The 13,511-nt window shown below is 43.7% G+C and overlaps 1 protein-coding gene across 2 annotated transcripts in view; it reads right to left on the bottom strand.

Annotated features, from left to right (window-relative positions):
- The window catches only part of MSR1 (macrophage scavenger receptor 1), a 37,417-nt gene that overhangs the window by 10,732 nt on the left and 13,174 nt on the right, over positions 1-13,511 (bottom strand). For both annotated transcript variants that reach the window (XM_083169904.1, XM_083169914.1), the window contains exons 5-6: positions 9,209-9,395; positions 2,726-2,797 (exon numbers count right to left, since the gene is read on the bottom strand). In XM_083169904.1, the coding sequence (XP_083026030.1) occupies positions 2,726-2,797; positions 9,209-9,395 (259 nt within the window). The remainder of the gene's footprint in view (positions 1-2,725; positions 2,798-9,208; positions 9,396-13,511) is intronic.

Here is a 13,511-nt window from a genome sequence, read left to right as displayed (position 1 = left end):
GATGGTAATGGTGTGAACAGCACTCTCAAGCAAGAATCTCTGTTCCTCCAAGGCAAGCTTAATGGCTAACAGGTCTTGGTTGCCAATGGCATAATTACGCTCAGCTGGAGAGAACTTTCAGGAGAAGAATCCGCACAGGTGGAGGTGACCATCTTTAGCGCATTGGGACAATATGGCACCAACTCTAATGGAAGATGCATCCATCTTGAAAGTAAAAGGTAATGAAGTATCTGGTTGTTTCAGGACTTCTTCTGACAATTTAGATGGTTTGGCTCCTTTCCAGGTGAGAACCGTAATGGGTGCGACAATGGTTGAGAAACCCTAAGAATCTCTAGAAGCCTTTGAAAGTGGATGGAATGGGCCATTCCTTGATTGTTTGAAGTTTCTCAGGGTCTTTCTAAAGACCAGTACTGTAAATTATATAACCTAAAAAAGGAATTGACTGTACCTCAAAAAACACACTTTTCCAATTTGCAGTAAAGGTGATTGGCACAAAGACGAGAAAGAACTTCCTTTACCCAACGATGCTCTTCCAAGTTTAATAGGCTGAGTTTTAACCTGTCCTCTGCCCACAATGCACCCCAAATACTTGGCTTTCACCTTATCAATGGCACATTTTTCAGGGTTGGCAGTAAACCCATATGCCTGTAGAGACTTTAATACGGCCTCCACTTTTGGTACATGGGACTTCTGGTCAGAGCTAAAAATAACAATGTTGACTAAATATGCAGATGCATATTCCTTGTGGAGCAGCATCAACATTTTCATAGCTCTCTGGAAGGTTGCTGGAGCACCATGTAAACATAGGGGCAGCACTTTGTACTGAAATAAGCCCTCTTGGGTAGAGACGGCTGTTTTTGCCTTAACAGCTTCTGTCAACGGAATATCCTTTTGTCCTTTTGTCGAATGAAGAGTGGTAAGATACTGATGACTCTTGGCTAATTTTCCCACCAACTCATCAACTCGGGGCATAGGGTATGAATCAAAGCGAGAAACTTTCATAATTTACGGAAGTCATTGTAGAATCTTCAATGTGACTGGCAGTGATTTCCTATTGGAAGTCTGACCTGCCAGTCACTCAAGGCAGTCCCATTGGGAGGTGTTCCCTCCCTCCGGGATGTCTCTCTGAGCGCATATGCATGGCAGCCCCCAAACCATGTTCTGAGCATGATCAGTACCGTGGACTATACTGCGCATGCTCATGCGCCAAGGAACCTGATTAAGCCTCCGGGGGCAGCTGCATAGGCAGACCATGGAGGCTTGGGCCAGTGCATGCACAGTGTATATGAAGTTATTGCGCATGAGCTGGCCCTGTGCAAGGGACCGGCAGCCAGGGAGCACGGTGGCTGGGGAGTGCAGCTGCTGGTGAATGCAGCAGTGGTAGCGGTAGCGGAGGGGGCTCAATGCGGCAGCCCCCCTCCTCCAAAATGTTAAGAGCTGCTACTGATTGCAACATACAGGGTACACAGCATAGTACAAACTCTTCAGAAAGATTCAGAGGTCCCTACCATAGCCTACACTATGGCCTATCACTTGGGCAGCTATTCCCCCACCAACAGCAATGCCCCTTTGCACTGGAAACCCTTATATACTGTATATTCCATCTTGTATCTCTTTTCATTGCATTATGTGCTATTTGGGGCATAGTTTTAAAACTGCTATCCTGTGCTCAATAGAGCACACATGCTCAGTAGCACTTGTTTGTCCCAATAGAGGAGTATTTGATGTGGTCACTTCACTTCCAACACACTGCAAGTATGAGCACCTCTTGAAACCCCTGTCCCTGTGTGTGAATTGTGATACATCAGGACGATATATAATTTATTTTTGCTGACTAAAGCGGTGATAAGACATTACACTTATCCGGTCAAAAATCTAATAATTGATAAATATGCCCCTAAGTGCCTTATTTGTTCTTAAGTTCACGGCAACTAGGGGTGTTTCCTTTGTTCATTAATAGACCCTCAGATTAAATTCTCACCAAAAAGTGATCGGGATTGGTGAGCCTGATATTTTTAACATGCCGTATTTTGCTAATTCCAAAATTGATCGCTGATTATTGATGCCTGCCAATTGGGATTGTCATTCGTAGACCAGGGAATTGTGTCTAAGATGTATGGCCTGCTTAAGTTCTGGTCTAAATGCAGTGTATGGGTATGTCAACAAATGTCCTCTTTTATGTATGAAGCACTGTATTTTTGTCTCTAATTTCTAGGTCTTCATAGTACATCAGTTAAGTATTTGATTTTCTGCTGACACCAGCTGATCCGCAGGAGTTAGCAGAAATGGTGATCTCATAGGACTATTTCCGATGAGTGGGGTTTCCTCATCTGCATACCTTCCAACTTTAGAAGATCTGAAGGAGGGACACATTCAGAGATGCGCGTCACAAATTTTGAAGGCGTTGTCCAGCGGAAAGGTGGCATGGCCTATAATCATGCCCACGCCCCATTTTCACCGCTGTGAGCTGCTGACTATGCCCCCCAGACCCTCAGGCTGCAGGAATAGTCACTGTGACAGGCGGGGGAACTCCCAACTGCCCACCGCAGTACACTTCCAGCCCCAGGCAGGACGCGGGAACGTCCCAGAAAACTGGGACATCCCATGGAAAGCGGGACAGTTGAGAGGTATGCCCATCTGGTGTGACTACACATATTCATTGTCACTGTGAATTTCGAAACATTTTAAAAGAATTTTCAGTGTATCACATAATACAGTACTATACCTGGAAGTCCTGGACTGCCACGGGCCCCTACAGTACCTGGGTCTCCTTTCTCTCCTTTTGGGCCAGGAGGACCTACAATATTAAATACGACTTCAGTCATTTAAATATATTATATGAGAGTAATGAAAAAGTAATGAATGAATATTAAATGTAATGCATGTATATTACAATATACTTGACTTGAAATCCCATAGTGAACTGGTACTGCAGACATTTACACAGGCAGCTTTCATCATAGTGTGTTATATCAGTGAAATGTGAAAAGCTGTAAAATACAGATGTGTATGAATACAGCTTTTCTGCATAGAGCATGTCAAGGCCTCCATACACTAGACCGTCTTGTCCTAATGACAAGTTGGACCAAATTCCCCTTGAGCTCTCCTGGCAGGTCCCCGCGAGTTCTCACTTATGATTTATCGCATGTAAAGACTCCCAGGGAGCTGCCGCAGCGGTATGGGGCAGGAGAATGTAAAATAAAAACTGTCAAAAAACTGGCCAGCCACTGATTGGCTGAGAGAACTTAGCGACCAGCCAGTCTTTTCAAAGTGTTCATTTAAGTTCTTCTGCCTACCACCTGGCACCCGCCGATCACTGCTGTCTGCCCCGCCGCTCACCTCCGCCTGCCCCACTATCCGGACTTGCACATAGTCCAGCACATAGTGTCAGCGGTGATGCTCCACTGGCTCACACCTATGGAATCGGACCCGATACATCGCAGGTGCTAAAAAGAACCCGCGATGTACCGCTGATGGGTCTGATCTGATAGATTTTATGTGCAGCAGGTTCAGTCTGCAGAGTCTGATCTGATGTACTCGGGAGCACGCATCAGATCTAATGTGCTGTCAAACAAGTGCGATTTTCTCCGATTAATCAGCCTGATACATCAGAACAAGCCAGAATCACACCAAATTGCACTAGTGTATGGGCACCTTTACTGCAGCAGGATCATAATACCTATTAATAAATAATTTGCGGCGCTGTGAAAAGAGACCTAGATCTGCAGTGGGATGTTCTGTCTGTATGGAAGGCCCGGATATCTTTTGTAAGCTTTAAAATATTAAATAGATGTTACAACAACTATATTTTGATAAAAGGACACTTCTGTCCCTGTCGACGGGCTCATCTGTCCGATTCCACAAAAAATGGGATCATTACTGTATATCTAGACGCTGGCTCCGGTCGATAGGGACAAGATTCTTTGCTCTAATGACTTAATTGCCTGGACCTCTATAGCCCCACCCCGTCCAATCAGGCCCACTATATAAGGACACTTCTTTAAAGGGTTCTTCAAAACTTCCCTGACCAATTAAATTTACCTGATAGCTCACTAAGCTAGAACCGCCACGCAGATTTCTTTGTCTTTCTCCTCCACTCTTTGGGTCTTATTTTGGTTCATTCTTTCTGACAAAATCCTTCGTAGATGGGCAAAACCATGTGCACTGCAGGGGGGGCAGATGTAACATGTGCAGAGAGAATTAGATTTGGGTGGGGTTTTACTTCAAAGTGAGATCTATATTGCAGTGTAAAAATAAAGCAGACAGTATTTTCCCTGCACAGAAACAAAATTACTCGCCCAAATCTAATTCTCTCTACACATGTTACATCTGCCCCCCTGCAGTGCACATGGTTTTACCCATCTAAGAAGGATTTTGTCAGAAAGAATGAACCAAAATAAGGCCCCTTATTTTGATAACATATTCACACAGATGGGAGGTTCTACCTCCTCACACATCATGATGAACCTGTATCTTCTATGGAAGGGCATTGATCCCTCTGTGATGAATAAGTGCAGGATCGATTCCCCCTCCCCCCCCCATCCTCTCCCTCCCCATTCTTCATCCCTTCCCCCTTTATCCACCAATCTAATCCTCCCCTCTTTGTTGATATAGTATTGCTATACGTAGTAGTGTATTGAGATCTGCATAGATTTGTTTATTCAGACATTTTTAGAAGTCATGCATATCTCACTGACGGAATGTTCTGAATGTCATATGTCAACTCTACTATGCGTTGTACACAACTGTTTATTGAAAAAAATAACAATAAAATGTTTTTCCAAAAACAAATATTAAATAGATGAAACCCAATAATGGTGCAGCAATTACAGTTAGAACCATGCTATAAGCAGGGCCATCTTAACAGCATTTTAGTCCCTTGGCAAAGCAATGCACTGTGTCCCCTACTCAGCCATTCATGGGACTAAATAAAAAATAAATGTTAACTTACCAGTTCTGCATACCCACATCATCTCTCCATATGCCTCCTCATTGTCAATGACTGTCACACTCTGATTGGTGGATAGCTGCAGACACTATATTATGTCCCACACACAAAAATGCTCCTTACAAATGATGCCCCGCAGTAAGGGATGCTTTCTGCAGTCCCAGCGTTCCCTGCACTTCCGGGTAATGCTATATGTGCAGTGGAATATTATACATTTTGTACCCCCCTATGGGATTTTAGTGACACTTACACATAATTCCCCTCCAATTAGTGCCAATTAAACATGATGCCCCCTGTAGTGCTACATACACACAAAATGACCCCAATAGTGCAGCTTAAACATAATGCCCCTAGTAGGACTTACCACCATACATGCTCATTGCAAGATGTTCCTTGCTTGTTGCAAGAGGTTACATGCTTGGTGCCAGATATTGCATGCTTGTTGTCAGGTGTTTTATGCTCATTGCCATGGGTTAGAAGCTCCTTGCCAGGGGGTTACACGCTTCTTGCCAGGGATTTCATGCACATTACCAGAGGTTACATGCTCCTTGCAAGGGGGTTACCTGTACATTCTCTTTGCAAGAAGGTGACATGTTACTTGCCAGGGGGTTATATGCTCTTTGCCAGTGGTTTCATGCTCCTTGCCTGAGGTTTCCTACGTTTTACCAATGGGTTACATTCTTGTTGCCTGGTGTGTCTTGCTCATTGCCAATGGGTTACATACTTGTTACCTGGGGGTTCTTGCTAGTTGCCTGGGGTTTCTTCCTTATTGCCAATTAGTTGCATGCTCATTGCCAAGGGGTTGCATGCTTGTTGCCTGGGGTTTCTTGCTCATTGCAAATGGGGTTACATGCTTGTTGCCTGGGGGTTCTTGCTTGTTGCCAAGAGTTACATTATCTTTCCAGGGGTTTAATGCTTATTGCCAGAGTTAAATGATTGTTGCCAGGGGATTCATACCCATAGCAAGGGGTAATATGCTCCTTGCCATGGGATACAATATCCTTGGCAGGGGTTTCATGCTCATAGCAAGGGGGTTCCATGCTCCTTGCCAGTGGGTTTCTTGCTCATTGCCAGGGGTTACATGTTCTTTGCCATGGGGTTACATGATCATTGCAAGGGGATTTCATGCTCCTTGCAAGAGGGTTACATGCTCCTTGCCAGGGGGTTACATGCTTGTTTCCTGGAGTAAGTGCACAGAGTGTGCCAGCACGTCATCACTTCCAGGCAGGGGCGGATCCAGGATAAAATGACAGGGGGGGCACCATGATAAAAGAGGGTTTGGGTGGGGGAGGGGCGGTGTTAGTGGTGCCAGTGTACATGCTAAGAGAGTGGCAGAGAGAGGATGGGAATGGGATTAAAAATAGGCCCTGGCATTTAAAGTACGCAGGCCCACCATGGTGACAAAAGTGAAGGATGTAGTTGTGCGCGCGCCGAAGGAATGAGCCAAAATTCACATAATGCCACACGGATTGAGCCAAAATTCACATAATGCCACACGGATTGTGCCAAAATTCACATAATGCCACACGGATTGAGCCAAAATTCACATAATGCCACACGGATAGAGCCAAAATTCACATTATACCACACGGATTGAACCAAAATTCACATAATGCCACATGGATTGAGCCAAAATTCACATAATGCCACACGGATTAAGCCAAAATTCACAATACGCTTCATAAACAGGGACATTGTCCACCAAAGGCGCGCATTAAACATTTACACCATAATGTCCATTACACGTTAAATTACAGGCCATTATGTCCATTATGTATTATGCCAAATACCATAATGCCTATTAAAAATTATGCTACATAAGTGCTGCTTATCTACATGCTCATTGCCAAGGGTTCCATGCTCATTGCCAGAGGTTCCATGCTCGTTGCCATGTGGGAATGCATGCTCGCGGTAAATGGGGGACAGAAGCCACCAGGCAGAAGTGATAGCCACTGACAGTGGCAGAGCCTGGCTGTATTCAAAGCACTGCAGGTCCCGGCTATTTGAAATAATACCCCTTTCACACCAGAAAATGCAGTCCCAGGTTGGCCCCTTTTACACCAGCCTAGTCCCTGCATTTTCTGGTGTGAGGGGGAGAGAAAACCACCCCTCCCCCCCCCAGTGCCAGATTAAGCCTTCAGGGGGCCCGGGGTACTTTAGCCAGGGGGGGCCCCTTGCACTTGTCATTACTGGCCGCACACTGCATGGGAGAATATTACACTGTCAAAACACAGAGTAAAGGCAGTATAAACTTGGTCAATGGGTAACTGCATATATATATATATATATATATATATATATATATATATATATATAACACACATACACATAAATACATACCATATGAAAAGCCTGTGTTTGTCCCTCTGCACCTTACTCTGTAGGAGACTTCACAGTCCTAATGCTGCCTTTGATTAAAAACCCTCCCATGACTAAGTTGCTGCTGCTGCTGTTCTCCATGGGCATGTAATGAGCTCCACCAATTAGAGCTCAGCACAAACCTCTCAGCCTCTGCCCTCTGGTTTAAAGTGTCATGGGACTCCCAGTAACTCCCAGTAATGCACTGCACACTTGTGCAATCAGTGTGCCTTGGCTCCCGATGCTCAGCACCATTAATCATTTTCACATTGGCAGATAGGTGAAGCTGCAGCACTACCCCACTGCCATGCACAAAACCTTTAGCTAAAAAAAATAATAATAATATATTTTTTTGAAAACATGCCAACCACAGGGGGCCCCTAGCTAGTGGGGGCCATGGGGCACTGACCCCTTGTGCCTCCATTATAATCCAGCCCCTGCTCCCCCCCTTTAACCAGTTATCAATTAACCGGCTATATCTTTGGAACCAACTGACCCATTTACATGAGACAAGTATCATATTGAAGAACTTTTGAGTGGGCTTTGAATGATTTTGGTCCAGTGAAACTGGAACGTTTGGTTCCAGAGTAATCTGCCCTCAAAAAACATGAACAGCCATGAAATTACATTTAAAAAAAAAAAATCGGTTTACCCGCAATATCTCTGGAACCGATTGACCGATATGGACCAGCCTGGTATCATATTGAAGGCCCAGCGATTTGAAAATGAATGAGATGAACCACAAGCTTCTGTGATGCCAGGGGGAACTGGCAGCCATTGGAACCGGGTGGAGGTCGGAATTGACGGGTCCCATATTATTCTATGGGGAAAAAAACGTTACAGCTTTGCCAGGCGATATCTCCGGTTCCCAGGGGGCTAGAGACACGGGGATGGGCTCGTTGGAAAGCCCTGGTCCTCAGCTACAAAATTAAATGACAGGGGGGACACCTGCCCCCCCCTGAATCCACCACTGGTGGTGAGCGCAGTGCACCACCGAGCCCGAAGCGTGGGGAGGGGACACGGAATACATGTGAAGTAATCTGCGTAGTTTATAAAACCAACTCCACGCCAACATGGATAGTGGCGGTATGAATAGGTCGGGAGGACGCGTAACGGGACGCGTTTGCCATGCTTCGGGCTGGCGTGGATAGTGGGGGTTTCAAATGGAGGCATTTGCCAGTATGTAACATGGAGCACTTGCAAATGCCTCCTTTATTGTGCATGAGACACACTTGCGGCCACACCCCCCTTTGTGCAGGAGACGCACGAGCTACCCCCTAACCCCGTTGGCAGGGTTGCCGTACCCTGCCGCAATACTTACTGAGACGCTCAAGCGTCTGAGATGCTCCTGCGTCTCAGACAGATGGAGCACCTCTCCACCGGCGCCTGCATGATCCCCTGGAGTACGGAGACTATGTTAGGCAGCCCAATGGCTGCCTAACGTAGTCAGCGTAGTGACTCCGTGGCAGCCCTGCGCAGTGTCCCCGTCAGGCAGCTAGTCACCGTACTGTCCCCGGGAGCTGCAGCTCTGTCCCCGGCGTCCGTCGCAACCCTAGTGAGCGCCTCTCACACAGCGCCGGCCCCCGATCGCGGCATATAAATGCCGCAATCCGTGGGTCTCAGAGGAGGGGGCGGAGCTAAAATGTCACAATTGTGTCAATATAGTCTCGCCCCTCCACGGAGATCCGTGAATTAGGCTATTTTACATCCTGGGGGCGGGGTTTAATGATGTCACACTCAAGTCCCACCCCCTGAACGGCTGCTGAAAATCTTCAACCCTGGCCTTTTATTATATAGGTTGACTTTCATGTATAGTGGTAGAAGCTTATTTTTTTTTCTAAATACCTATTAAGATTCACTGGTTTTAATTAATACACTTAAGTTGTTTCTGAAATACTTTACCTTGAATGGTTGTTATATTTTTCAGTGTAATTGAATGTTCCCAATCTTTTAACTGCAGTTCATTAGTTATTTTGTTAAGTGTTTTTACTTCCTCTTTCATTGTCTTTTCCAGGATAATGTATTGTTGTTTTACATCCGATATATCTACAGATGCATTCTGAAAGTAGGCACTCGTTTGCAAAACCTCCTTTAAATAAACCAATGGTTAAAAAAGAAAATTAAAAATAATGAAATTCATTTTTAAAAGCACATCTTTGTTTAGAATTTCCTGTAATATGTTGTATAGAACAGTTTATTAGAATTACAGACACTGCTAAAGCTGGGTGACATTTTTAAAGATTTTGCTAATTAGACGGGTCACAACAACACAATCTAAATGTTAGAAAAGGATAAAGGGTATAGAATGGGGGGTGTTTCTAAACGAACACACCCCCTCACACTGGGATCCTAGCGCTTTAAGAGCAATGTATATTAATTAGATATATAATAATTAGATAACTGTTAGCATTTAAATAGCACTGCTATTGCATGACATAAAAGTCTGAAAATCCCGGAAAATACACGGCATTTCAAATGCCGGGTCATTTTGCAGAAGAATAAATTACCGTTTTGAAAATTTCTACCCGCCAATTTACTGAATAACACAGGTATTTCTTCTGTGTGAAATGGTCAACCAGGGTCATAAATCCCGTGTCCTCGACCCTGGTCAATTTCAGGATCAGAGATAGGGATTTACGACACAGGTGAGCCCTTTCACACAGAAAAAGGACCCGTGTTATTCACAAAATTACCGGGTAGAACTGCTTCACCCGGTGATTCGTTTTCTGTCTGAAAGGGGTATAATTTGTCCGTTGCTCACAGATAGGATTGGAAAACTGGAAGGTTATGAACACATTGCGCTACTAAGTAAATATAGTAACTGATCTACACTGCTCAGAAAAACAACGGACACACTGATTCAAATAAATAAATTAATAAAAATAATCTATTTATTAATTATAAACGTAACAAATAAGAATAATAATTGGAAAACAAATATAATGACAAATTCATAACATAATAAATCTAAATGCTGTCCAGTGTTTACGCACAATGGGCCAAATGTAATAGGGTGAGAGTTTCAGAAAGTGAGAGATTTTGGGAGAGTTTTCCCCTTTTTTTTAACCCCTTCCTGACGCAGCCAGTTTTTGCCTTCCTGACAGAGCCCTTTTTTCAAATCTGACATGTATCACTTAAGTGGGGATAACTTTTTTTGCTTTTACTTATCCCAGTGATTTTGAGATTGTTTTCTCGTGACACATTGTACTTCAAGTTAGTGGTAAATTTGGGTCGATACAGTCTGTGTTTTTTTGTGAAAAATACCAAAATGTCGTAATAAAATGGAAAATTTAGCAATTTTCAAAATGTTAAATTGTCTGCTTGTGAGACAAATAATCATACCACTCAAAATAGTTAATAACTAACATAGACCATATGTCTACTTTATGTTTCCATAATTATTTCAACTTCCTTTTAAATTTTTTGGACACTAGGAGGCTTAAAATATGAATAGCAAATTCTCAAATTTTCAAGAAAATTTCAAACACTGATTTTTTTAGGGACCAGTTCAGTTCTGATGTGACTTTGAGGGACTTGTATGTGAGACACCCCCATAAATGATGCCATTTCAAAAACTGCACCCCTCACAGTATTCAAAACAGCATTTTGGAAGTTTGTTAACCCTTTAGGTGTTTCACAGGAATTAAAACAAAGTGTAGGTGAAATTTCAAAATTTCATTTGTTTTGCAGATTTGCAATTTTAATACATTTTTCTAAGGAACACAGTAGATTTTACTAGGGAAATGTGACTAAAAATTGATTCCCCCAATTCTTTTGTTTTCATAAATATCCTATATGTGGCCCTAGTGTGCACGTTGACCAAACCACAGGCTTCATAATAGAAGGAGCACCTACTTGATTTTGGAGCCTCCTTTTTATGAGATTATTTTTTAGGCACCATGTAGGTTTCTAGGCACCATAAGATGCTAAAAGTTAGGAACCCCCCACAAGTGACCCCATTTTGCAAACTACACCCCTCAGGGAATTCATCTAGTGGTATAGTGTACATTTCAAACCCCCAGGGGTTTCACCAATTGTGGTACAACTGGGCAGTGAAAATGAAAAATTAATTTTTTTACACAAAAATGCAGTTCTGGCTCAAAATTTTTCATTTTCACATGGAATGAAGGAGACAAAGCACCCCAAAATCTGTGCCCCAATTTCTCCCGAGTACGGCAATGCCTCACATGTGACCAAAAAATACCATTTGGGTGCATGGCAGGACTCAGAAGGGAAGGAGTGATTTTTGGATTTTGCAGCTCAGATTCTGGTGGAATGTTGGTGGGTGCTATGTCGCATTAGCAAGACCCCTGAAGCACCAATACAGTGGAACCCCCCCACAAGTGACCCCATTTTGCAAACTACACCCCTCAGGGAATTCATCTAGGGGTATAGTGTACATTTCAAACCCCCAGGGGTTTCACCAATTTTGATACAACTGGGCTGTGCAAATGAAAAATTACATTTTTTACACAAAAATGCAGTTCTGGCTCAAAATTTTTCATTTTCACAAGGAATGAAGGAGACAAAGCACCCCAAAATCTGTGCCCCAATTTCTTCCGAGTACGGCAATGCCTCACATGTGACCAAAAAATACCATTTGGGTGCATGGCAGGACTCAGAAGGGAAGGAGTGATTTTTGGATTTTGCAGCTCAGATTCTGGTGGAATGTTGGTGGGTGCTATGTCGCATTAGCAAGACCCCCGAAGCACCGATACAGTGGAACCCCCCCACAAGTGAAACCATTTTGCAAACTACACCCCTCAGGGAATTCATCTAGGGGTATAGTGTACATTTCAAACCCCCAGGGGTTTCACCAATTTTGATACAACTGGGCAGTGAAAATGAAAAATTAAATTTTTTACACAAAAATGCAGTTCTGGCTCAAAATTTTTCATTTTCACAAGGAATGAAGGAGACAAAGCACCCCAAAATCTGTGCCCCAATTTCTTCCGAGTACGGCAATGCCTCACATGTGACCAAAAAATACCATTTGGGTGCATGGCAGGACTCAGAAGGGAAGGAGTGATTTTTGGATTTTGCAGCTCAGATTCTGGTGGAATGTTGGTGGGTGCTATGTCGCATTAGCAAGACCCCTGAAAGCACCAATACAGTGGAACCCCCCCACAAGTGACCCCATTTTGCTAACTACACCCCTCAGGGAATTCATCTAGGGGTATAGTGTACATTTCAAACCCCCAGGGGTTTCACCAATTGTGGTACAACTGGGCAGTGAAAATGAAAAATTAAATTTTTTACACAAAAATGCAGTTCTGGCTCAAAATTTTTCATTTTCCCAAGGAATGAAGGAGACAAAGCACCCCAAAATATGTGCCCCAATTTCTCCCGAGTACGGCAATGCCTCACATGTGACCAAAAAATACCATTTGGGTGCATGGCAGGACTCAGAAGGGAAGGAGTGATTTTTGGATTTTGCAGCTCAGATTCTGGTGGAATGTTGGTGGGTGCTATGTCGCATTAGCAAGACCCCCGAAGCACCAATACAGTGGAACCCCCCCACAAGTGACCCCATTTTGCAAACTACACCCCTCAGGGAATTTATCTAGGGGTATAGTGTACATTTCAAACCCCCAGGGGTTTCACCAATTGTGGTACAACTGGGCAGTGAAAATGAAAAATTAATTTTTTTACACAAAAATGCAGTTCTGGCTCAAAATTTTTCATTTTCCCAAGGAATGAAGGAGACAAAGCACCCCAAAATCTGTGCCCCAATTTCTCCCGAGTACGGCAATGCCTCATGTGTGACCAAAAAATGGCAGGACTCAGAAGGGAAGGAGTGATATTTGGATTTTGCAGCGCAGATTCTGGTGGAATGTTGGTGGGTGCTATGTCGCATTAGCAAGACCCCCAAAGCACCAATACAGTGGAACCCCCCACAAGTGACCCCATTTTGCAAACTACACCCCTCAGAGAATTCATCTAGGGGTATAGTGTACATTTCAAACCCCCAGGGGTTTCACCAATTTTGATACAACTGGGCAGTGAAAATGAAAAATTACATTTTTTTACACAAAAATGCAGTTCTGGCTCAAAATTTTTCATTTTCACAAGGAATGAAGGAGACAAAGCACCCCAAAATCTGTGCCCCAATTTCTCCCGAGTACGGCAATGCCTCATGTGTGACCAAAAAATGGCAGGACTCAGAAGGGAAGGAGTGATATTTGGATTTTGCAGCACAGATTCT

This window comes from Crinia signifera, chromosome 1 (genome assembly GCF_055691185.1).
Source record: "Crinia signifera chromosome 1, ASM5569118v1, whole genome shotgun sequence".
NCBI lineage: Eukaryota > Metazoa > Chordata > Amphibia > Anura > Myobatrachidae > Crinia > Crinia signifera.
Note: the sequence above shows the minus strand (reverse complement) of the source record. Positions and strands in the feature narration are given on the sequence as shown.